Source organism: Eubalaena glacialis, chromosome 5 (assembly GCF_028564815.1).
Source record: "Eubalaena glacialis isolate mEubGla1 chromosome 5, mEubGla1.1.hap2.+ XY, whole genome shotgun sequence".
NCBI classification, from domain to species: Eukaryota; Metazoa; Chordata; class Mammalia; order Artiodactyla; family Balaenidae; genus Eubalaena; species Eubalaena glacialis.
The window spans coordinates 141,034,144-141,057,076 of NC_083720.1; the positions used below are offsets into that span (position 1 = coordinate 141,034,144).

Below are 22,933 nucleotides of genomic sequence, written 5' to 3' on the forward strand. Positions count from 1 at the left end.
TGAATAGATCTGAAGGTAATTATATCTTTTAGAGCTTAGGTATTTGAAAATCCAATCTTCTTTTCTCAAGGACTCAAAGTTCTTTATTTTACATCATTAGTTATTTTTCATCTAAATGAAAGTCTTCACTTTTATAATCTGTGAAATAATGAAGTTCTTCGGGGTCCCTTTGAGTCTTAATATTTTATTATTCTCTGAAAAGCCACATTAATCATTATTTTCCCTTAGTTCTGATAGGAATTAATAACTGACTAAATTGGTATTTTTAGTTTTATTTTCACAGAGCCCAGAATTACTTTTTATTAAAATAGATTCTAACAAAAGTATATATATTCATATGTGTCTACTTCAATACTATTATATAGAAATACAGCAAGAATATTTTCACTAATAAAATTTCTGATCTTTTAGAATATTAAAAAAAAATCCATATTGGTATTAAGTCCTTTCAAGAAAAATTTAAAATCAAATAACCAACCTGATGACCTGGTTGCAGTGGGCACACATCGGAGTTCGCTTCCCTGCGGGAATGTGCTCCGCCCTTTGCACCAAAGTGTCCTCACCCCTGGGCTGGGGCTGCCTTTCGGCCGAGTTGGCTGATGCCACTGCTCCTGTGGATGTGCCACTGCTTGCGACTCTTCCGGTAGAAGGTGCTAGGAGTTAAAACAGAAGAATCAGAATGACAACAAGCCAAATATAAACTTTTCCTAATAATCAAATAGTAACATTACTTTAAAAAATAATCTATCCACTCACTTCTTCACTCATTCACTCACACTTATGGAGAGGTTACGGACCAAACACTGGTCTGAGACTACAGAGTTAAAAAAGAAAAATTCAAGGATTACAACCCAGTGAAAGAGTTATGACAGATTAATGCAGAGGGTTTTGTAGGAAAAAGCAGAGTCACCTCTGCTTCCAAGAGGAGATATGGTTAATGTTGAATACTGATGTTGAAATATTTCTAGTCATCCAGACATCTCTGCTAACCATTCATTAGATTTAACTCAGAATATGTCATAGCACATTAAAGATTTCAGTGTGTTGAAGATAAAAGCAAAAATTAACTCCCTATATTCTGTCTCTTCCTGTACTGCTTAAGTAGACTGTGAAATCGGTCACCCGGTCATATAAGGCAGATACATAAGAATCATCCTAGGGCCTTCTTCTCCCTCCTCTGTGGTTATAATGGGTCCTGCTGACTTTACATCACAAATGGTTCTCGATTTTGCCCCCTCGTCTCCATTCGTACAATATTGTCCTGGTTTACGTCCTCAAAGTCTCCCACCTGGACTAACCACCAAATGCCTTGTCCTCCTTAAATTCATACTCCCACTGCCACCGAGGACTGAAATCTTATGTGATCACAGCTCTGCATAAACCACTTCAAGGATCTCATTCTTCCCTGACCACTGAGTGTAGTGCAATCGTCTAAGCACCACACGCAGGTCCCTCCAGTGGTCTCTGCCTGCCGCACGGCCTCATCTGTCACCACCCTCTGCCTTTCTCTTTATGCTACAGTGAATACAAAACTGCCTCATTTCCCCTGTGAATGGGTCTCTCTCTTCACAGCCTGTCCTCACCTCACTTCTCTACCATTCTTCCTATTCACCTAGTAGCCACCACTCGTTAAGATGCAGCCCAGTCCGACTGGTGTGAGGTGATACCTCATTGTAGCTTTGATTTGCATTTCTCTACAATAAATGCTGGAGAGGGTGTGGAGAAAAGGGAACCCTCATACACTGTTGGTGGGAATGTAAACTGATACAGCCACTATGGAGAACAGTATGGAGGTTCCTTAAAAAATTAAAAATAGAACAACCATACGACCCAGCAATCCCACTACTGGGCATATATCCTGAGAAAACCATAATTCAAAAAGAGTCATGTACCACAATGTTCATTGCAGCTCTATTTACAATAGCCAGGACATGGAAGCAACCTAAGTGTCCATCGACAGATGAATGGATAAAGAAGATGTGGCACATATATACAGTGGAATATTACTCAGCCATAAAGAGAAAAGAAATTGATTTATTTGTAGTGAGGTGGATGGACCTAGAGTCTGTCCTACAGAGTGAAGTAAGTCAAAAAGAGAAAAACTAATACCATATGCTAACACATATATATGGAATCTAAAAAAAAAAAAAAAAAAAAAAAGTGGTTCTGAAGAACCTAGGGGCAGGACAGGAATAAAGACACAGCCATAGAGAATGGACTTGAGGACACGGGGAGGGGGAAGGGTAAGCTGGGACGAAGTGAGAGAGCGGCATGGACATATATACACTACGAAATGTAAAATAGATAGCTAGTGGGAAGCAGCCACATAGCACAGGGAGATCAGCTCGGTGCTTTGTGACCACCTAGAGGGGTGGGATAGGGAGGGTGGGAGGGAGATGCAAGAGGGAGGGGATATGGGGATACATGTATATGTACAGCTGATTCACTTTGTTATAAGGCAGAAACTAACATACCATTGTAAAGCAATTATACTCCAATAAAGATGTTAAAAAAAAAAAAAGATGCAGCCTAGGAGGAGTCAACACGTTTTCACTCTCTTAGACTCACACTTTCTCTTACAGAAATGCAAAAGAAAGTTACTGTAATGTTTGCTTTGTCTACTCTCTTCCTAATTCCCTCACTGGCTTGCATAGCACAATGCTCCTTCAGTTTCTAGATCCAGGCCTGACTGCTCTTGGAGAAATGCAGATATGCATTTTCACTGCCGCAAATCTTGTTCTTATCTTTAAATTCAAGACAGGCAGCAAGGATTTCATCTGCTTGCACACATTACCAGCTCGTCCTCACTATTCCTGTATGTCTGCATTCTCCCACTCACTCAGGCATGGCCCTCTGGCTCCTCTGTCCCTGTCAGCCCCCAGACCCTAAGAACTGTTCCCTTGGAAATGTTTCCAAGGTCTGTCCCTTAATCCAAACCCATGCTCTAGCGTTTGAGTCCTGATCTTGAATCCCTCCAGTCTGGACAATTACAAGTCTCCTAACCAGTCTCTCTGTCGTCAGTCTCTTTTTCAGCCTATTCTGCTGGATTATTTTTCCAAATACACTACTCTGATCACATTTTCTTGCTTATAAAGCTTCCATAACTCTTCCCTGCAAACTATATGCATCCCTGACAGTCCAGTCCCTGCATGAGCTCACTCCAATCTTCTTTACAACCTTGTTTTTTATAATCAGCCACATCCCCGCCATTATCATCTAACTCGGTGATCTTTGTTTACCATTTAACTTGTGCCATCCCTATTTGACGGCACTATTCTCAAATCCTTACAACAGCCTTATGATTTAGGCACGATTAGGACCACATATTTACTCTAGCTGAGGCAAAGAGAGGTTAAGAAAGCGGCCCAAGGTCACACAGCAAATTAAGGGCAACCCTAAAGCCAGGCAGTCCGGCTCCAGAGTCTGTGCTCTTCAACACCAGCTATCGTCTCCTCACTGTCCCCTGGACATGCCGTGACAGGCCCTGCTTCTATGATGCACAGTCGATGAAATGTCCCTTTCTCCATGGATTTCCCATTCTGTAAGGCTCATGGAAATTCCATCTTCTTCCCCAGTATTCCCTGATTATCCCAGTCAGAAGTGTTCTCTTGTCCCTCTTAACATCTTTAACACCTCCATCTATGTAATATATTTGCTATTTATCAATATCCTGTAATATTTTTCCTTCCTAAGTCAATGATAAACTCTGTAAAATGACAACTCCTTTCTATTAACTTCTTTCTACCCATTACCAGAAAACTGCCTTAAAAATAGAAGGCAAAAAATTAATATTTAATCAAGTAAATGAAAAAGGAAAGGTTCCGAATCACTTTCATTTTGCCTTTTTAAAGAACACAACTGAGATAGCTATTTTTAAAATATGGATTAGGTTCAGGATTTCAAACAGTGGGAAAGTTACCAATTGAAAAATCTGAAAATCAGACCTCAAAGAGAGTCAAACCCTTTCATCTACCATATGCCTTTATTTCATCACATCTATGCATAAGCCCTAAAGTACTGAGTCACTGAGACATTTTTAGCAATAAAAGAGTGTAGTAATTCTCCATCAGTCATTGTAAAATGGGACAGAATCCATCTGGCCCATGCCTCAAGGAGAAGGTACATGGGAACTAACTTATTTAACACGAGAAGCCATTCTTAAACATGAAACATGGGACCGTGTCTTAAACACATATAAAGAGGCTCTGAGCTCACTGCTGTTCCTTCCTTGGGAAGAAAAGCCTTGCCTTTTGTTACTGCCCCATTTTAACCACTTTGGATAAGATAGAAATTCTCACACTTCCGTTTTGTTGCTGTGTTGCTGGTACATTGGCCCTCACACAAAGCTACTCAAGCCTTGTTAATTACCAAGCCCCCAACATTTCCAAGGAACAGTTATTTCCCTTATGAATAAAGTGCTGTTTCATTTCTTCTGATTGAATTTCTCACTACTCTAGCACAGGAGTGGGCAACTTTTGAGCTGTCAAGTGCCAACTCGCTGGCCTCTGCTCCCTTGGCTTATTGGGGAGGGGGAGGTGTAAGAAGGTGAAGTTTTGGAAAAGGGGAAGAAGCACCACAAAATTAGCCCAGCTTCCTTCATAATTCTGTATAAGACTGCACTACCACACAGACAAGAACAGTCTTCCACGGGGAGTACAGAGACCAAAATATTTCAAATTTATTGAACCTGCCATAAAAATAAATTTTATGTAGAAAAAAATATAAATCTCTTTAGAGACAGCAGTTTAAAGACCTCAATCTACTTATCTGTAATAAAACCAGATTTTTCTTTTAAGTTCTAATAGAGGTATTAAATGGGAGCATTGAATTAGCCCTATTTCATAATCTAGGAACCTAAGTCACAAAAATTTAAGTGACTTATTCAAACTGAATAATGAGTAAGTCAGTAAAGTGTCACAATGAGAACATGAAAGGGAGGTTAGTTCTTGACTCAAGTTTTCCTTTTTAACCTTAATCTTGAACATCTTCCATTAAATTAGGCTTCCTTCGTGGCTGATCTCTATCCCAATGGGGCCACGTTTAAAAGTTAAATTTTTTTCTTTTGTATTAAATATATTTCAGCATCATAAAACTCATCGAGAAATTTAAAGCCAGTAGCTACTCTCCAAACGAACAGTGTTAGTGAGATATCTTTTATTCACTTTAGAATGATTATTTATGAGTCTTAAAGGTTTGGAATGACATACATTCATACTTATTCTAAGCTTTTGTTTTTAGCACTATGATAGTCAAATCTAAGATTACAAAGATTATCATTAAATAAGTTAATATAAATTAGTGGGAAACCTAGCAGCACACTAGAATACTTTCTCAGTATATAATATATAAAGTTGTCAAATTAATCAAGTAAAATTTAACCAACGCACAATATGTTGAGTTGCTAGTTTTTAAAATATTTGTCATAGTGATATAGCTGAGAATTCTAAGGGGCAATACTTTTTAAAAAAGCAAACAGACCACTGACTTACTAACCATGAAATTTAATTTACTACAAAGAAATAAGGTCATCTCTTTTGGACTATAGACTATAAATTGGTGATAAAGAATTTTAAAAAATTGAACCACGTAATATTCATTAATTTAGTAGAACACGTACCTCCTGTTATTGGGGAAATCTTTGTGGTATATCACTTGGAAAGATAAAGTGAAAACTCTTTACTCTAGAAAGACCTTAATTGCATTTTTCCCCAAGCCGATGATTCAAGTTTGCATCATTTAGCAAATTAGTTAACACAAGTTTTAAGCAATCTTATCCTGAGGTTTAATTTTCTTTTCTAACCATTTTAAGGCCCTAACTATGTGATTTTCAAGTTTATCCAAGTAACTTCTCAGTAATGGGCCACATAAATATATCACTGGGGATTTGTAGAGTATTATGTTATAAAAGACTATGTAACATACAAGGAATTAGAAATTATCTAATTATTTACTATGTGCTTCAAATATAGCTGAGCTCACTAAAAGGCTCTTGTTTTATATACACAAAGTTTCCAGAGAGAAAACAAAGATTAAGACCATTAGAATTCAAGGTAGTACAATGTGTGAATTCTCTGAAAACAGATGTTTTCCAACTATATTAAGAATAAGGTGGGTTAGGGACTGCCCTGGCAGTCCAGTGGTTAAGACTCTGCGCTTCCACTGCAGGGAGCATGGGTTCAATCCCCGGTCAGGGAACTAAGATCCCTGTATGCTGCAAAATAAATAAATAAATAAATAAATAGATGTTAAGAATAAGGTGGGTTATATGATATTTTTTCAAAAACAGCTGTTAACTCTAAACCAATATTGGTGAAAAAAAAAAAAAAAAGAGTAGCGAAGATTATAATGTATATGTTAAATACCTGGCCAGGCTGTACCTGAACAGGCATGAAATTCATCAGTTAACTCTCTGGTTCAAGTCAAATTATTCAACTACCAGTAAAATATTCTTATTACTGGCATATATTAGGTGAAAAAACACTACGTTATGTCAAACCTTACTTGGAAACTTAACGTAAGTCAAATGGGGCTGGGGGATGATATCCCCCTAAACAAACAGATGTTGCTAGCGTCTTCCAAGGTAGCTTACTCTTACTAGATGTAGTGGTTTTGAATCGCTGAACATATCATTCAGTAGGAGAGCCAGTTGGTGTTGAAAGATGAACTGCCCACGACAATATGAGAAATATATAACCTGATGACTTCTTACAACGTCCAGAGTACGTCCCAGTTCAAGCCATCATTATCTCTTGCTTGGCTTATTGCAGTGACTGCCTAAAGGTCTTGCTCTACCCTTCCAGCGACATAGAGGCCAGGAAAAACTAAATCAGATCATGCTGCTCCTCTGCTAAAAACCCTCCAACAACTCCCTTCTAACTCAGAACTAAAACCCGAGGTCCTATAGAATCTGACTCCTGCGACCTCTCTGGCCTGATCTGCCACTTTTCCTTTGCTCACGAGCTACAGGGCACACTGTCTTCCTTACTATTTCTCTAAATGGCCGGTATGCTTCTAATTCAGGGCCTTTGTAGTTTCTAGTCCCTCTGCCTGGAAATCTTTTCCCCGCTGTTTGCATGGCTTGCTCCCTCGTTTCCTTCCTGTTCTCTGCTCAGAGGCCACTTTACCGATGTGGCTTTCTCTCATCACCCTACAAAAAACCGCAGCCCTCTCCCTCCAAACCAGCATTCTCTAGACTCCTCAACTGGTTTATCATCCCCATCTAACATATTTTATATTCTTCTTATTGCTTTTTATCGCTCTCTCCACACCTTGAGGCCAGGGACACTGTCTATTTTGTTCATTGCTGTATCTCTAGCACCTAGAACCGTCCCCGGCGTATTGCTTAACAAATCTTTGTTTAGAGAATGAATGACTCCAGCACCAAAATTATTGTCTTCCCACTGAAAGGAACCAGACTCCTTAGAGAAAGTGCTGATTCTAGGACTGGGACAAACAATGAACATGGAAAGTCCAGAATATCTTGTCAAATTAGAAAGCAAGAACGCTATCAAAGAACTAGAGTTGTATCAAGTGGACTTAAAGAAGCAGCTGAGACAGCCTGAGCATTAATAATAATAGTAACTACGAAGGACTGAAATACTTCAAATAAGTTAACATGAACTCACAATGATCCTGGAATTTTAAAAACCACATTGATCATCTTTAGAGGATGCTAAGGAAACAATTCATTATTTTAAAAACCCATAAAATTTAATAAAGAGGAAAAAAATCAAGCTTTACAATTTATCACCTGATAACCAATCATGTTTCAACTATATTCGCTTACTTCCCTGCCATCTCTGAACTATCCTGAAGCAAATTCAAGATTTATCATTTAATCCATAATATTTCAACATCCTTTCTAAGAGTACTCTTTTTAAAAATCTACCCATAATACCATTATCACACCTAAAATAAAACAAAAATCTCCTTATCATCATCAAATAACCAATTTTCCAATTTACTTCTGATTAACCTCTGTATTAGTTTTCTCTCGCTGCTGTAACAAATTACTAAAAACATATTGACTTAAAAACAGCACAAGTGTATTATTTTACAGTTCTCCTACACTGATATTACTGGGCCAAAGTCAAGGTGTTGGCAGGGCTGAGTTTCTTCCTGAAAGCTCTAGGGAAAATCCATTTCCTTGCTTTTTTCCAGCTTCTAGAGCTGCCCAAATTCCATGGTTCCTCCACCATCTCAAAGCCAGCAGGTTGAGTCGTTCTCACGCTACAGCACTCTGACCCTCTCTTTGCTTCCCTCTTCTACTTTTAAAGGCCCTCATGATTACAATGGGCCCACCAGGATAATATCCCTATTTTAAGGTCAGGTGATAAACAATCGTAATTCCATCTGCATCCCTAATTCCCCTTCGACAGGCAATATAACATATTCACAGGTTCTGGATATTAGGACATGGACATCTTTGGGGGGGCATTATTCGGCTTACCACACATACCCCAACACAATGTTAATCAGGATCCAAATAAGGAAGGTCCATATACTACATTTGGTGTATGTCTCCTAAATCTTTTAGTCTGTAATCCTTTCCATCTCCCCACTCCTTGCAATATACATGTAGAAGAAACTAAGTCTCTAGTTACATGTTTATGTGTGTATTTGAACTTTTTTTAAAAGTAAAAAGTTAAAGAAAAATTTTATACATATTAAACTGAATTGTTTCATCTTTACAACAACAATATAAGGTAATATTATTACTATTTGATGGGTCAGGAATACAAAGCTCAGAAAGGATAAGTGATTTGCCCAAAGACATGTACAGCAATAAAATGAAGCAAATATTTTTTGAATAACTACTATGTACCAAATAATGCGCTAGGCTTTACTGCTGCAAACAAGACAGATAGGATTTCTGCCCTCATGGAGTTTAAAGAAGGTTACAGACCAGTAATTAGTCAATTATGTTATAGTGGGGTTAGTGCTAGAATGATGGAAAGATAATCAGTTTAATTATAGATGTTCATTCAGTCAAGTGTATACTTGCAGCCTACGGTGTGGCAGGTACTATGTTATATGCAGGTACCCAGGAGAGTAGGTGTACATGTTTTGTACTTTCCCTCATAGAGCTCAAGCCTTTTTTTTTTTTTTTGAGTCGGAGGTGCTCGTGGTTCATCTAAGTATAGACAGTCTACTGAATATATGAACTCAGGAAAAAGATCTGAGCTAGAAGAATGATTCAAGAGTTATCAGCATATTGATGACAACTGAGGCTGTGGGAATAAATGAAATTGTTCAGGGAAAGAGCAGCATGAAATAGAAAAGCTCCTACGGTACAAGACAAATGACAGAAATACTTTGGGAACAGAGAGAGAGGTAGGAGAAAAACCAGGAGAGTGCATCATGGAAGCCAAAGAAGCAGAGTAGAGAACATGGGATCCAAAACCAATTCTATCTGACTCCAAAGCCTATGTCCCTAAGCATTCGTTCACCAAATATTTATTATGTGCTTACTGTGTGCCAAGCTCTTTGCCAGGCACTACCTTGACCCAGGAAAACACAAAGGCGGATCTTCTCGACTGTGATCTAAACGTGGAAGTACTAACTTCTAGACCCGTTTAGAAGGAGGGGATAATGATAATGATAATGATGATTATCTTCTGCTATTTTAATTTTCTTAATAGGCTGCTACGGTAAACTTAGGAATAATGTATGAAAGCATTATTTTTTTATTTGCCCTGGTATGCCTAACATCTTAGATGATCACTTTTAAGTCCTTCATGTACCTGTAAAAGATAAGTTTATTACAGAGATCTAACTTTCTTTTCCTCGACCTGGCTGCCCATCCTTTTCAGCCATTATAATTAATGGCTTCAAAGTTCTTAAAATATAACATATGGCTATAACGCTGATTCTTTATGTTTTGAGAAACATTTCAGAGAATTTACATAAACTGCTTCAGAAAGGGAAATATAATTATAGATCTAACGCTTTTGCTAAAGACAAAGAGGCCTGAAGCATTAAATGTTGAATCCATTTTTGTTGTATAAACTATATGGATGTAAATATTTCAACTACTATATTTGAATTAAGAGAAAGCAACAGAGAAAGTTATAGCAGTAAATCTATGGATAACCATGAAATATGTTTTAAGAATCCTGTAATATTTCATTCTCATTAAGTCAGAAATAAGGCTGAAATTAAGAATCTTAACATTCTCCCTCAAAAGAAAAAGGACAGATGTTTACAGCCTGGACAAGACGGAGGAGTCATATGTGAGGTTTTATGGTGTGAAAAACAACCGGCTCTACCACAAGGGATATTCCTGTTATAAACACTGAGGCTAACGGTGTCCTCATATAAATAACTGGGCTACATCAAAGTGACACTCTGGCAGTCTTGGGGAGATACAGTATTATAATTCAACATCTCAGAGAAGATGTTCACGAAGGTATGGTAGAAATTTTACACATACTAAATTGGGTAGCAGTGATGGCAACACACTTGCATATTATCACGGGCAGCAAGCGCGTTCCTCTCTGTCCTGTCCCCAACCGCCTCAAACAGATGGTGGCCATGAGAAGCGTAGAATCTGTGCGTTTTGTCTGTCAAGCCCCTTATGTTGAAAGCATAAACAACAGTCTACTCGTCATAATCCAGGCATGGAATCATATCCAGTAGAAATAGAAAAGGTTTAATGTTGAGCCAAGATCTAGGATCAGAGGAAAATACATTCTAGAGAGGTTTGTACAACTTTTGTTAAGTGGAATCAAAAAATTTTTTAATTCAATGATTAAAAGCAAAATTGGACAGATTAAACTATTATCATTTCCCTAAGCAGTGGAGAATGCTGGTATGTACACCATAAAGAATTGGAACAGGTGCGCCCAAGCCTCAAAGTATCGAATATTTCCGCAGCTTCAGGAGGTTTGTTTCTTCCATTAGCAACCAGCCTTTCAACTCTTAAGAACGCAGATTAAACTGGATCTCGGGTGTCTTAATTAAAGTGAGTGTGGGGACTTGGATTAGGTTTTCTCTTCTTTTTCAATTTTTTGCTTCACACATCATTAAAATTCGGGATACAAAGACTTGCCTTTATCACCCTACTAACTAACCTTACATAGGAAACTTCCATTTGGTCAGAGTTACAACTAAAATAAACCCAGTACCTTGTAAATAAAGATAACAGATCTTAAAATATCTGTTTTTGCCAACATTCTATTAAAACCAACAAATTATTTATCACTTACAGAGTTTTCTAAATCATCTCAATACCACTGTTCCAATTTCTAATTTTATAATGGGAAGACAAGACCATGCTCTAATCATGGGCACTCAATGTGCTTCATGCTAAGAGAGAGGCATGGGGGAGGGAGAGAGAGGGAGGGGAGGGGGAAAATAAAGAAAACGAAACAAAATCAGATAAAATAGTTAAAAAACCCCACAAATCTGAGGCGTGATTCATGACCTCAGGCATACTAAAGAGGATCACTGGTAAACTCATACAGACTGTGTAAGCTAAGAATTTATTTAAAATATTAAATTGGTAGAATTTTACTCATATTTGAATGAGAAAACCATAAGGACACATATTAAAATTATTTATACTCACATTATGTCTAGAGTTCTCACATATTTTATTGCCAAAGTAACATGAAATCCAAATGGGCTTGGCTTTTTACCATTTTCCCACCAATTTTCACCTATTTATTTTAGTGAGAAAGCAACCTAGTCTTAGAAATAAAGTCTGAGAAACTGACCTCAGACTTGAGTGCTCATATAAATAGGATTCTTTTAAGGTAGGCAAAACAACTGAAGCAGAAAGGGAAAGAAAATTTAAGAAGAGCTCCCCATGTCAAACAATACCTAACATGTCTCTAATGAAGAATACAAGTTACTGGAAAATGTAAAACCTGGGATACTCCTACGTTTCTATTGCTACTATTAATTCTCTAAGGTATCTTTCTCAATTAAAGTCATTAGATCTCTAAAATAAACAAAACTATATTATCATTATCCAAAGTTATGCTTGCATTTCATATCTTTTAAAAGCAGAGAACATTGCTCAGCTATTTTATGCTGCAGGGGGCAGTATCTCTAGCATAATGACTGACATTAAGAGACACTTGGGCTCCTCGTTCTTTTAATTTCTAGTTGTGCGAACTTCGAAATTCCATCATTAGGGGACTTAGTTTCCTCATCTGTAAAACAGCAAAAATAATAGCTACCTCAACGTGTGAGAGGGTTAAATAAGGTACTATAAGTGTTTACTTATAGTTCCTTGAATGTGTTAAGAAATGCTTCATAAATGTCAATTATTTTATACTGACATAAGATCTTAACATGGTTAAAAAAAATAAAGTATCCACTCATTCAAGAGCTACCTAGTGAGCACATTCAGTGTTTTAGATCTAGGAACTCTTCTGGTATGAAAGATACACCCAAGAATAAGATACCCGCCCCTGAAGAATTTATCTTCTTATGGGTGATGTTCACAATCAAAGTGAACAGAGTGCTTTAGGATTAGTGCCTGTCAAGAGAGCTCATGACCCCCAATAAAGTGTGCATCTACTGTGCAGAATTATCAAGCATAGTTTTACTTATTCCTGTGGTTTAAACCTAGGGTTGGTAATTTTTTTTTCTGTAAATGGCTAGAGAGTAAATATATTAGGTTTTGTGGGCCATATGGTTTATGTTGCAACTACTCAACTCTGCCACTGGAGCACGAAAGGAGCCACAGACAACATGTAAATGAATAAGCATGTCTGTGCTCTAATAAAACTTTATTTACAAAGACACGTGGTGGGCCAGATGTGGCCAATGGCCATAGTTTGCCACTGCCTGGTTTAAATCATGGGCATTAATAATAAGAAGTAATAATTCTTTCTTTAAAAATTTTATCAAAGTATAGTTGATTTACAATGTTGTGTTAATTTCTGCTGTATAGCAAAGTGACTCAGTTATACATATACATTCTTTTTCATATTCTTTTCCATTATGGTTTATCACAGGGTATTGAACATAGTTCCCTGTGCTATACAGTAGGACCTTGCTGTTTATCCATCCTATATGTAATAGTTTGCATCTGCTAATCCCAAACTCCCAATCCTTTCCTCCCCCCACGCCCCCTCCCCCTTGGCAACCACAAGTCTGTTCTCTATGTCCGTGAGACTATTTCTGTTCCATAGATATGTTCATTTGTGTCATATTTTAGATTCCACATATAAGTGATATCATATGGTATTTGTCTTTCTCTTTCCGACTTAAGGAAGTAATAATTCTTTATGAAAAGCATATGTGAATAAATCCAGGTATCTTCCCTTACAAAAGATTTAATATTTTAATCTCAGGATGAGATGAAAATGGGGAGAAAGAAGAGCTTTCAATACAGTACACTTGCATCAGAAGTGGGAAGCTTCCAACATGGGAAAAAATTCCAATAAGAGGACATTTAAAAGAAAAAAAAAAAAAGAGGGCGGTTCATGGCTGCTACTTTTATTTTTTCCTATATGAGAGCCATAATTCTAAACAAAAATATATTTGTTACATAAAGAGATAGAGCATATTTATATGCTTCACACCATGATTTTGACAATGGACAGCTCCAGTCAGGCCTCTACGGCAAGTGGACTGTTTAGTTTAATGATGTCAAAATGCAGGGGAGCAGATGGCAATAAAACATTATTAGAAGAGATGAAACATACGCAACTGGTAGCAGTTTACTTATTCATATCAAAATTTAAAAATGGAACCAATAAATCTATCTATCTTAGCTAAGCAAATCTAGTTATCTCGATTTATTACTGCAGCCTAAAGCCTACAATGAAATTTGGGATGGTTGTAGAAACAGTAATTTCCTTTCTCACCCCTATCTTCTTTAGACTTCAAATAAAATATAGAATTTATATCCACTTATAACTGAGATGCACATCATTCAGTCTTTGATCTAATCAGATCTCACAAATACATTCAAGTCTTCCTTGAAAAAAACAAAGAATACATCAGATCTCCCCAAAGCTCTGTCCATAGTGAATAAAGAAGCTTTTTCTTATTGCTAAAATGTAGCATACACCAGAGGCAGGGTATGATAAAGGGTCATGTTAACTAGAATCTTAGCTAAATTTTTAAAATGTAGTTGAGATGCAATGAAAATGTTACTTGAAACAGATCTTAGTAATTGCTAGTTACCTAGTTTATCCGCCCGATGCAATCCTTTCTAGACTATCCCAAAGAGAGTTAGTTCTCCCTAAATATATTCACTGATTTTATCCTGTAATACAGAAAATTGCACTATTTAGTCAAAATAACTGGGTTCAAATCACTATAGGACTCTGAACAATTGTTTTGACATTTCTCAGACTCTGCCACCTCATTGGGAAAATGATGCCCATTTAAAATCTTAATGACATTCTCTTACTGTACACTCTGAATAAAAAAATACTTTTAAAAGCTGAAAGTATTATAAAAACAGAATTTTTTTACTACTAATCAATGATACCCACCATTTTACTGTTGAAAGAGGATATCTGTTCCCTTTGAGTCTACCAACTACAGTCTTGAGTTCCAAATGGCCAAATGATGAGTACTCCGCAAAGACAGGATGCAACAGAAACTAAAATTAACTAAATATTCATTTTGAAAGCAAGTTTGTGTCTTTCTCCCTCTTTCATTTGACCAAAATAAATTTACTGTGTTACTAAAAGATCTTCCAATGATCCCAACTTTTCTATTTATAGCTTACTTGTATTGTGCTTCTTCAAAACACAATTCATATTTTAAAAAAGAATCACAACTTTTTACAAGTCTCATTGTCAAGTATGAGCAGTTGCCTTTACTACGTATATTGAAATTGCTCCACAAAGATAAAAGCAATTCACTAATAAAAAGCCTATATACATATTACAGGTATCCCCCGCTTTTAGAACGTTTGTTTTACGCCACTTTGCTTTTATGGAAGACCTTCATTGGTACTCACTTTCACTAACTCAGAAGAAATCCGATTTTCACTTTTATGAAAAAAGGTAATCCCTTCTTTGTTTTACGTGATTTTGACTTAACGAAAGGTTTCACAAGAACCTCTGCTTTCAGATAGCAGGAGAAACTTGTATCTGATACGTATAAAGGGAATGATGCCATAAGTAGAACACAGGGAAATATTTGTTCAATATAGAGTCTCAGAGGTTAAGAATGTCTAATACTAAATGATAAAATACTACCAGTGTATTGAGTATGTCATCATAATAGACACTAAATACCTTTACTTTCCTCTGTAGAATGTCTCTCTCCATTGGACACATTTAACAATAAAAGTAAAAAAAAGAAATCCAATAATTTCTTGCTAACATTAGGAGACAGAAGAATAAACGAGGAGTTGTGTGTAATTAAAGCACGAAGGGGGCACTGTTCTAAAATGCTATAAGAACTGCTAATGAAAACAGAAAAAGGAAAAATTTCAGCACAGCTAGACAACACTAACTACTGTGAAAGAAAACATAACAAAGCTTTTTATTTTCAATGGCCCTATGAAATAAGGTCACACTGCTTTCTATAGAAAATGGTGATTAAAAGTATTAGCCAAGACTATATAGCTCCATGATTTTCTGAGTAAGAAATTACAAGTTATTTATTAAAAACTTATCATAATGTTAGCACATTGAAGTATTATTACAAATGCTCTCAAAATCAACATATTTTGAAAGTGGGAAAGAAGGAAAACCCTGTAATTAATGAAAAAAAAAACCTGAAAGCCTATTTACGGACTTAAAGCTTTCAGAACTACATACAAATAACAACATGAGTATTTAATTTTTGATCTGTGAGATTCTACAGAATTTTTCTTCTTTTGTCTTGGAAGAAACCTCTTTTCCATCTCATAATGTTTATTTCCATGACAACATGTAGTATAATACATGTGCTTCCTGCAAAGGTAAGCAATTCGGTGAGGATCGTGCCAAAGCCACCAGTCTCATATTTGCCACTATAAAGAACTGAAAGAGTCAACATTTACAAAATGCTGACTTAGGGGAAATCAATGCACTCACCTGAGGAAATGCTGCAAAACAGACTATGTTATAAAAGTAAACTTTAAGTTATTTCTCAAGTACAATACAAAATGCAATCCACTCAGATTTATATTTTGTAACTACACACATTACATAAACAGAGCTGTATTCAACCAAATTTTTGTGCCATAGTCTGACTTAGAACAAAGTATAGCTTCTTCAAGCCAAGTACAATCCTCTACCAGGTTTTAACAGAGGATACGTGAATACTCCATAAGGGATAAAGCTCCCTAGGGAAGCACTGGTTAGAACTTGCCTCCCCGGCAGGTTTAAATGTAAGTACTTTGCATTCTCTTGTTGGAATTCTCTCGGTTCGCACTGCCAATGCCCAGGGTAATGTTCATTATTATCACCCCTATACTGGATTACCTCAACAACCTCTCAGTATTCTGTAGGACTCCAGTCTTGATCTCTACATTGAAGTCATCAAAATCTTTTAAACACATTAACACTATCATGATCTCTTAAACATGCAAATCTGACTATGTCACTTTCCAATTTAGGAATCTTGTAATGGCTTCCTTTCGGCATCAATCCACACTCTTTTACTTTCAAAGCCCCTTCTGACCAGCCCCACTAACCCATCCAGCTTTCTTTCCAGCCACTATACCATCCTGGATATATTGAACTACTTGCCCTTCCACCAAGAAGGCAAGTTCTCTGACAGCTTTTGCATATGTTGTTCTCTCTCCATCTTGGCCTCTTCCTAAAAACAGTCAAGGAACACTGACGTCATACAATTTTACTTTAGGCACAAACATGAACACTGTGTTCTTGCATAAAATACGACTCCACTATAAACAAATACTTACTACACCTCAAGACTGTATCACTGGAACGTTATTGGCCTCTTTCTCCCCTTTCCATTGATCCAGACCTCCACACCTTCTGGACCTTGTTATTGGATTTAACTCTTTGTATTTACCTTGAGGTTTTTTTTTTTAATTGATTTCTGTTACTGGCATTTTGCATCCAAGTTAATTTGTCCATAGTGACAAGGCGGGTGAATATCCCTAATATTTCCTCTGCATTCCACTGCTCGGTTCCTTACATGCCATTAAGTTTCCAAATTTTTTGAGAACAAAATCCTGTGATATGGCTTCAGATCTATTACTAATTTTTTTTAATTACTGGAAAATAAAAATAAGAGTACTAGTTACAGTATTGCTAATGTTCACAACTTTTAAGGCTTCTGGGAGTTTAATGCTTCAATGTGTATCGTTCTTAATGGCAGCCATTGGCAGATAGCACGTCCACCTTTGTTCGAGGACTGTTGCGGGAATTTCAAGTCTGATAGGAGGAAAGAACAAAGCCTGGAGAATTCCTCAAATCATGTGAAGATGTCCAAAATAAGACAAACTAACCTATCCACCCACTCACTCATTCACTCACTGACATTTACTGAGGGCCTATAAATGGTGCCAGCTATTGGGTAAGTGCCGTAAAACAAAGATTAGTAAGACTTGGTCCCTGTCCTTAAGGGGATCTAAAAACAGCGGTGAAATACACATATGTAAACGACCATAATGAACATGATGAATGTTATAACAAAGCAATCATCAAAATTTTGTAGGAACACAGAGGAAGAATAGGCAACTACTTAGAAGGCTCAAGAAAGGTTCACAAAGGACATGACACCTGGTCTTAAAGAGTGTAAAGAAGATTTCAGGGGTGGAAGGGTGGGAAAGCATTTCAAATAAAAGGAGCCTCTTGTACAAAGCTCAGAGGTATGTGCCTGAGGAACGGTATGAACTCATGAACCTGAGTGTGGCGGCACTGGGGGGCCATGAGGAACGACGTCACAAAACGCGGCTGGAGGAGAGGCCGGCACGGGGATGCGAGAGGGCTGTAAGCCCTGTTAGGAAGCCAGACCTTTAATATGTGGGCGGCAGAGCGCCCAAAACATTTTCAAGCAGGGAAGTCACAGGAGGAGAACTGTTTTATTGGACGGTAACAGTGTAAGTTATTAATACTATCATTAAAAGGAATAAAGGGCTAGAAACTTAACCTTTCTTGAATACCCTCTATGGACCAAGCACTTCAATATATTTATATCATTTGAGCTTCCCAACAATGCTCTAGTGGACTTTCTGGACACTTATTTTAATAGATCAAGAAATCGAAGGCTCAGAATCCTCCATCTGGGGAACATTTCTGCCTTTCTGAAATTCCTACCCGAGGGCAGGGTACCTATTCTTAGGCCCCTCCAGTAAACAAACTGTGATGAACAATAGGCCTGGAGGAGCTTCAAGATGCTGGAAGAACAAGACGCAGAGATCACCTTCCTCCCCACAAATACATCAGAAATACATCTACATGTGGAACAGCTCCTACAGAACACCTACAGAACACCTACTGAACGCTGGCAGAAGACGTCAGACCTCCCAAAAGGCAAGAAACTCCCCACCTGGGTAGGGCAAAAGAAAAAAGAAAAAACAGAGACAAAAGAATAGGGACGGGCCCTGCGCCAGTGGGAGGGAGCTGTGAAGGAGGAAAGGTTTCCACACACTAGGAGCCCCTTCGCGGGCAGAGACTGCGGGTGGCAGAGGGGGGAAGCTTCAGAGCTGCGGAGGAGAGCGCAGCCACAGGGGTGCGGAGGGCAAAGCGGAGAGATTCCCGCACAGAGGCTCGGTGCCGACCAGCACTCACCAGCCCGAGAGGCTTGTCTGCTCCCCCGCTGGGGCGGGCGGGGCTGGGAGCTGAGGCTCGGGCTTCGGTTGGATCGCAGGGAGAGGACTGGGGTTGGCGGCGTGAACACAGCCTGAAGGGGCTAGTGCGCCACGGCTAGCTGGGAGGGAGTCCGGGGAAAAGTCTGGAGCTGCCGAAGAGGCAAGAGACCATTGCTTCGGGGTGCACGAGGAGAGGGGATTCAGAGCACCGCCTAAACACGCTCCAGAGACGGGCGCAAGCCGTGGCTATCAGCGCAGACCCCAGAGACGGGCATGAGACTCTAAGGCTGCTGCTGCCGCCACCAAGAAGCCTGTGTGCGAGCACAGGTCACTCTCCACACTGCCCCTCCCGGTAGCCTGTGCAGCCCGCCACGGCCAGGGTCCCGTGATCCAGGGACAACTTCCCCGGGAGAACGCACGGTGTGCCTCGGGCTGCTGCAACGTCACGCCGGCCTCTGCTGCCGCAGGCTCGCCTCGCATCCGTACCGCTCCCTCCCCCCAGCCTGACTGAGCCAGAGCCCCCGAAGCAGCTGCTCCTTTAACCCCGTTCTGTCTGAGCGAAGAACACATGCCCTCAGGAGACCTACACGCAGAGGCAGGGCCAAATCCAAAGCTGAACCCCGGGAGCTGTGGGAGCAAAGAAGAGAAAGGGAAATCTCTCCCAGCAGCCTCAGGAGCAGTGGATTAAATCTCCACAATCAATGTGATGCACCCTGCATCTGTGGAATACCGGAATAGACAACGAATCATCCGAAATTGAGGTGGTGGACTTCGGGAGCAACGACATATATATTTTTTTCCCTTTTTTTCTTTTTGTGAGTGTGTACGTGTATGCTTCTGTGTGTGATTTTGTCTGTATAGCTTTGCTTTTACCATTTGTCCTAGGGTTCTGTCTGTTTTTTTGTTTGTTTCTTGTTTTTTTTTTTTTTAGTATAGTTTTTAGCATTTGTTATCATTGGTGGATTTGTTTTTTGGTTTGGTTGCTCTCTTCTTTCTTTTTTTTTTTTAATTACTTAAAAAATTTTTTTTTTACTTTTAATAATTATTTTTTATTTTAATAACTTTATTTTATTTACTTTTTTTCTTTCTTTCTTCTTTTTTTTTCTCCCTTTTATTCTGAGTCGTGTGGATGACAGGGTCTTGGTGCTCTGGCTGGGCGTCAGGGCTGTGCCTCTGAGGTGGGAGAGCCAAGTTCAGGACATTGGTCCACCAGAGACCTCCCAGCTCCACGTAATATCAAATGGCAAAAATCATCCAGAGGTCTCCATCTCAACGCCAAGACCCAGCTCCACTCAACGACCAGCAAGCTACAGTGCTGGACACCTTATGCCAAACAACTAGCAAGACAGGAGGAACACAAGTGCACGCATTAGCAGAGAGGCTGCCTAAAATCATAATAAGGTCACAGACATCCCAAAACACACCACCAGACGTGGACCTGCCCACCAGAAAGACAAGATCCAGCCTCATCCACCAGAACACAGTCACTAGTCCCCTCCACCAGGAAGCCTACACAACTCACTGAACCAACCTTAGCCATTGCGGGCAGACACCAAAAACAACGGGAGTTACGAACCTGCAGCCTGCGAAAAGGAGACCCCAAACACAGTAAGTTAAGCAAAATGAGAAGACAGAGAAACACACAACAGATGAAGGAGCAAGGTAAAAACCCACCAAACCAAACAAATGAAGAGGAAATAGGCAGTCTACCTGAAAAAGAATTCAGAGTAATGATAGTAAAGATGACCCAAAATCTTGTAAACAGAATGGAGAAAATACAAGAAACGTTTAACAAGGACCTAGAGGAATTAAAGAGCAAACAAACAATGACGAACAACACAATAAATGAAATTTAAAAACTCTAGAGGGAATCAATAGCAGAATAACTGAGGCAGAAGAACGGATAAGTGACCTGAAAGATAAAATAGTGGAAATAATGACTGCAGAGCAGAATAAAGAAAAAAGAGTGAAAAGAATTGAGGACAGTCTCAGAGACCTCTGGGACAACATTAAACACACCAACATTCGAATTATAGGGGTCCCAGAAGAAGAAGGGAAACAGAAAGGGACTGAGAAAATATTTGAAGAGATTATAGTTGAAAACTTCCCTAATATGGGAAAGGAAATAGTTAGTCAAGTCCAGGAAGCGCAGAGAGTCGCATACAGGATAAATCCAAGGAGAAACACGCCAGGACACATATTAATCAAACTATCAAAAATTAAATACAAAGAATAATATTAAAAGCAGAAAGGGAAAAACAACAAATAACATACAAGGGAATCCCCATAAGGTTAACAACTGATCTTTCAGCAGAAACTCTGCAAGCCAGAAGGGAGTGGCAGGACATATTTAAAGTGATGAAAGGGAAAAACCTACAACCAAGATTACTCTACCCAGCAAGGATCTCAGTCAGATTTGAGGGAGAAATTAAAACCTTTACAGACAAGCAAAAGCTAAGAGAATTCAGCACCACCAAACCAGCTTTACAACAAATGCTAAAGGAACTTCTCTAGGCAGGAAACACTAGAGAAAGAAAAGACCTACAATAACAAACCCAAAACAATTAAGAAAATGGTAATAGGAACATACATATCGATAATTATCTTAAATGTAAATGGATTTAATACTCCAACCAAAAGACACAGACTGGCTGAATGGATACAAAAACAAAACCCGTGTATATGCTGTCTACAAGAGACTCACTTCAGACCCAGGGACACATACAGACTGAAAGTGAGGGGATGGAAAAAGATATTCCATGCAAATGGAAATCGAAAGAAAGCTGGAGTAGCAATTCTCCTATCAGAAAAAATAGACTATAAAACAAAGACTATTACAAGAGACAAAGAAGGATACTACATAATGATCAAGGGATCAATCCAAGAAGAAGATATAACAATTGTAAATATTTATACACCCAACATATGAGCACCTCAATACATAAGGCAAATACTAACAGCCATAAAAGGGGAAATCGACAGTAACACAATCATAGTAGGGGGCTTTAACACCCCACTTTCACCAATGGACAAATCATCCAAAATGAAAATAAATAAGGAAACACAAGCTTTAAATGATACATTAAACAACATGGACTTAATTGATATTTATAGGACATTCCATCCAAAAACAAGAGAATACACTTTCTTCTCAAGAGATCATGGAACATTCTCCAGGATAGATCAGATCCTGGGTCACAAATCAAGCCTTGGTAAATTTAAGAAAATTGTAATCGTATCAAGTATCTATTCTGACTACAACGCTAAGAGACTAGATATCAATTACAGGAAAAAAATCTGTAAAAAATACAAACACATGGAGGCTAATCAATACACTACTTAATAACCAAGAGATCACTGAGGAAATAAAAAAATACCTAGAAACAAATGACGATGAAAACACAATGACCCAAAACCTATGGGATGCAGCAAAAGCAGTTCTAAGAGGGAAGTTTATAGCAATACAATCCTACCTCAAGAAACAAGAAACAAATAAACAACCTAACCTTGCACCTGAAGCAATTAGAGAAAGAAGAACAGAAAAACCCCAAAGCTAGCAGAAGGGAAGAAATCATAAAGATCAGATCAGAAATAAATGAAAAAGAAATGAAGAAAACAATAGCAAAGATCTATAAAACTAAAAGCTGGTTCTTTGAGAAGATAAACAAAATTGATAAACCATTAGCCAGACTCATCAAGAAAAAAAGGGAGAAGACTCAAATCAATAGAATTAGAAATGAAAAAGGAGAAGTAACAACTGACACTGCAGAAATACAAAGGATCATGAGAGATTACTACAAGCAACTACAGGCCAATAAAATGGACAACCTGGAAGAAATGGACAAATTTTTAGAAAAGCACAACCTCTGAGACTGAACCAGGAAGAAATACAAAGTAGAAACAGACCAATCACCAGCACTGAAATTGAAACTGTGATTAAAAATCATCCAACAAACAAAAGCCCAGGACCAGATGGCTTCACAGGCGAATTCTATCAAACATTTAGAGAAGAGCTAACACCTATCCTTCTCAAACTCTTCCAAAATATAGCAGAGGAAGGAACACTCCCAAACTCATTCTACAGGGCCACCATCACCCTGATACCAAAACCAGACAAAGATGTCACAAAGAAGGAAAACTACAGGCCAATATCACTGATGAACATAGATGCAAAAATCCTCAACAAAATACTAGCAAACAGAATCCAACAGCACATTAAAAGTATCATACACCATGATCAAGTGG

The 22,933-nt window shown here is 38.4% G+C and overlaps 1 protein-coding gene across 2 annotated transcripts in view; it reads right to left on the bottom strand.

Annotated features, from left to right (window-relative positions):
* The window catches only part of PDLIM5 (PDZ and LIM domain 5), a 205,463-nt gene that overhangs the window by 19,708 nt on the left and 162,822 nt on the right, over positions 1 to 22,933 (bottom strand). For both annotated transcript variants that reach the window (XM_061192610.1, XM_061192609.1), the window contains exon 9: positions 479 to 653. In XM_061192610.1, the coding sequence (XP_061048593.1) occupies positions 479 to 653 (175 nt within the window). The remainder of the gene's footprint in view (positions 1 to 478; positions 654 to 22,933) is intronic.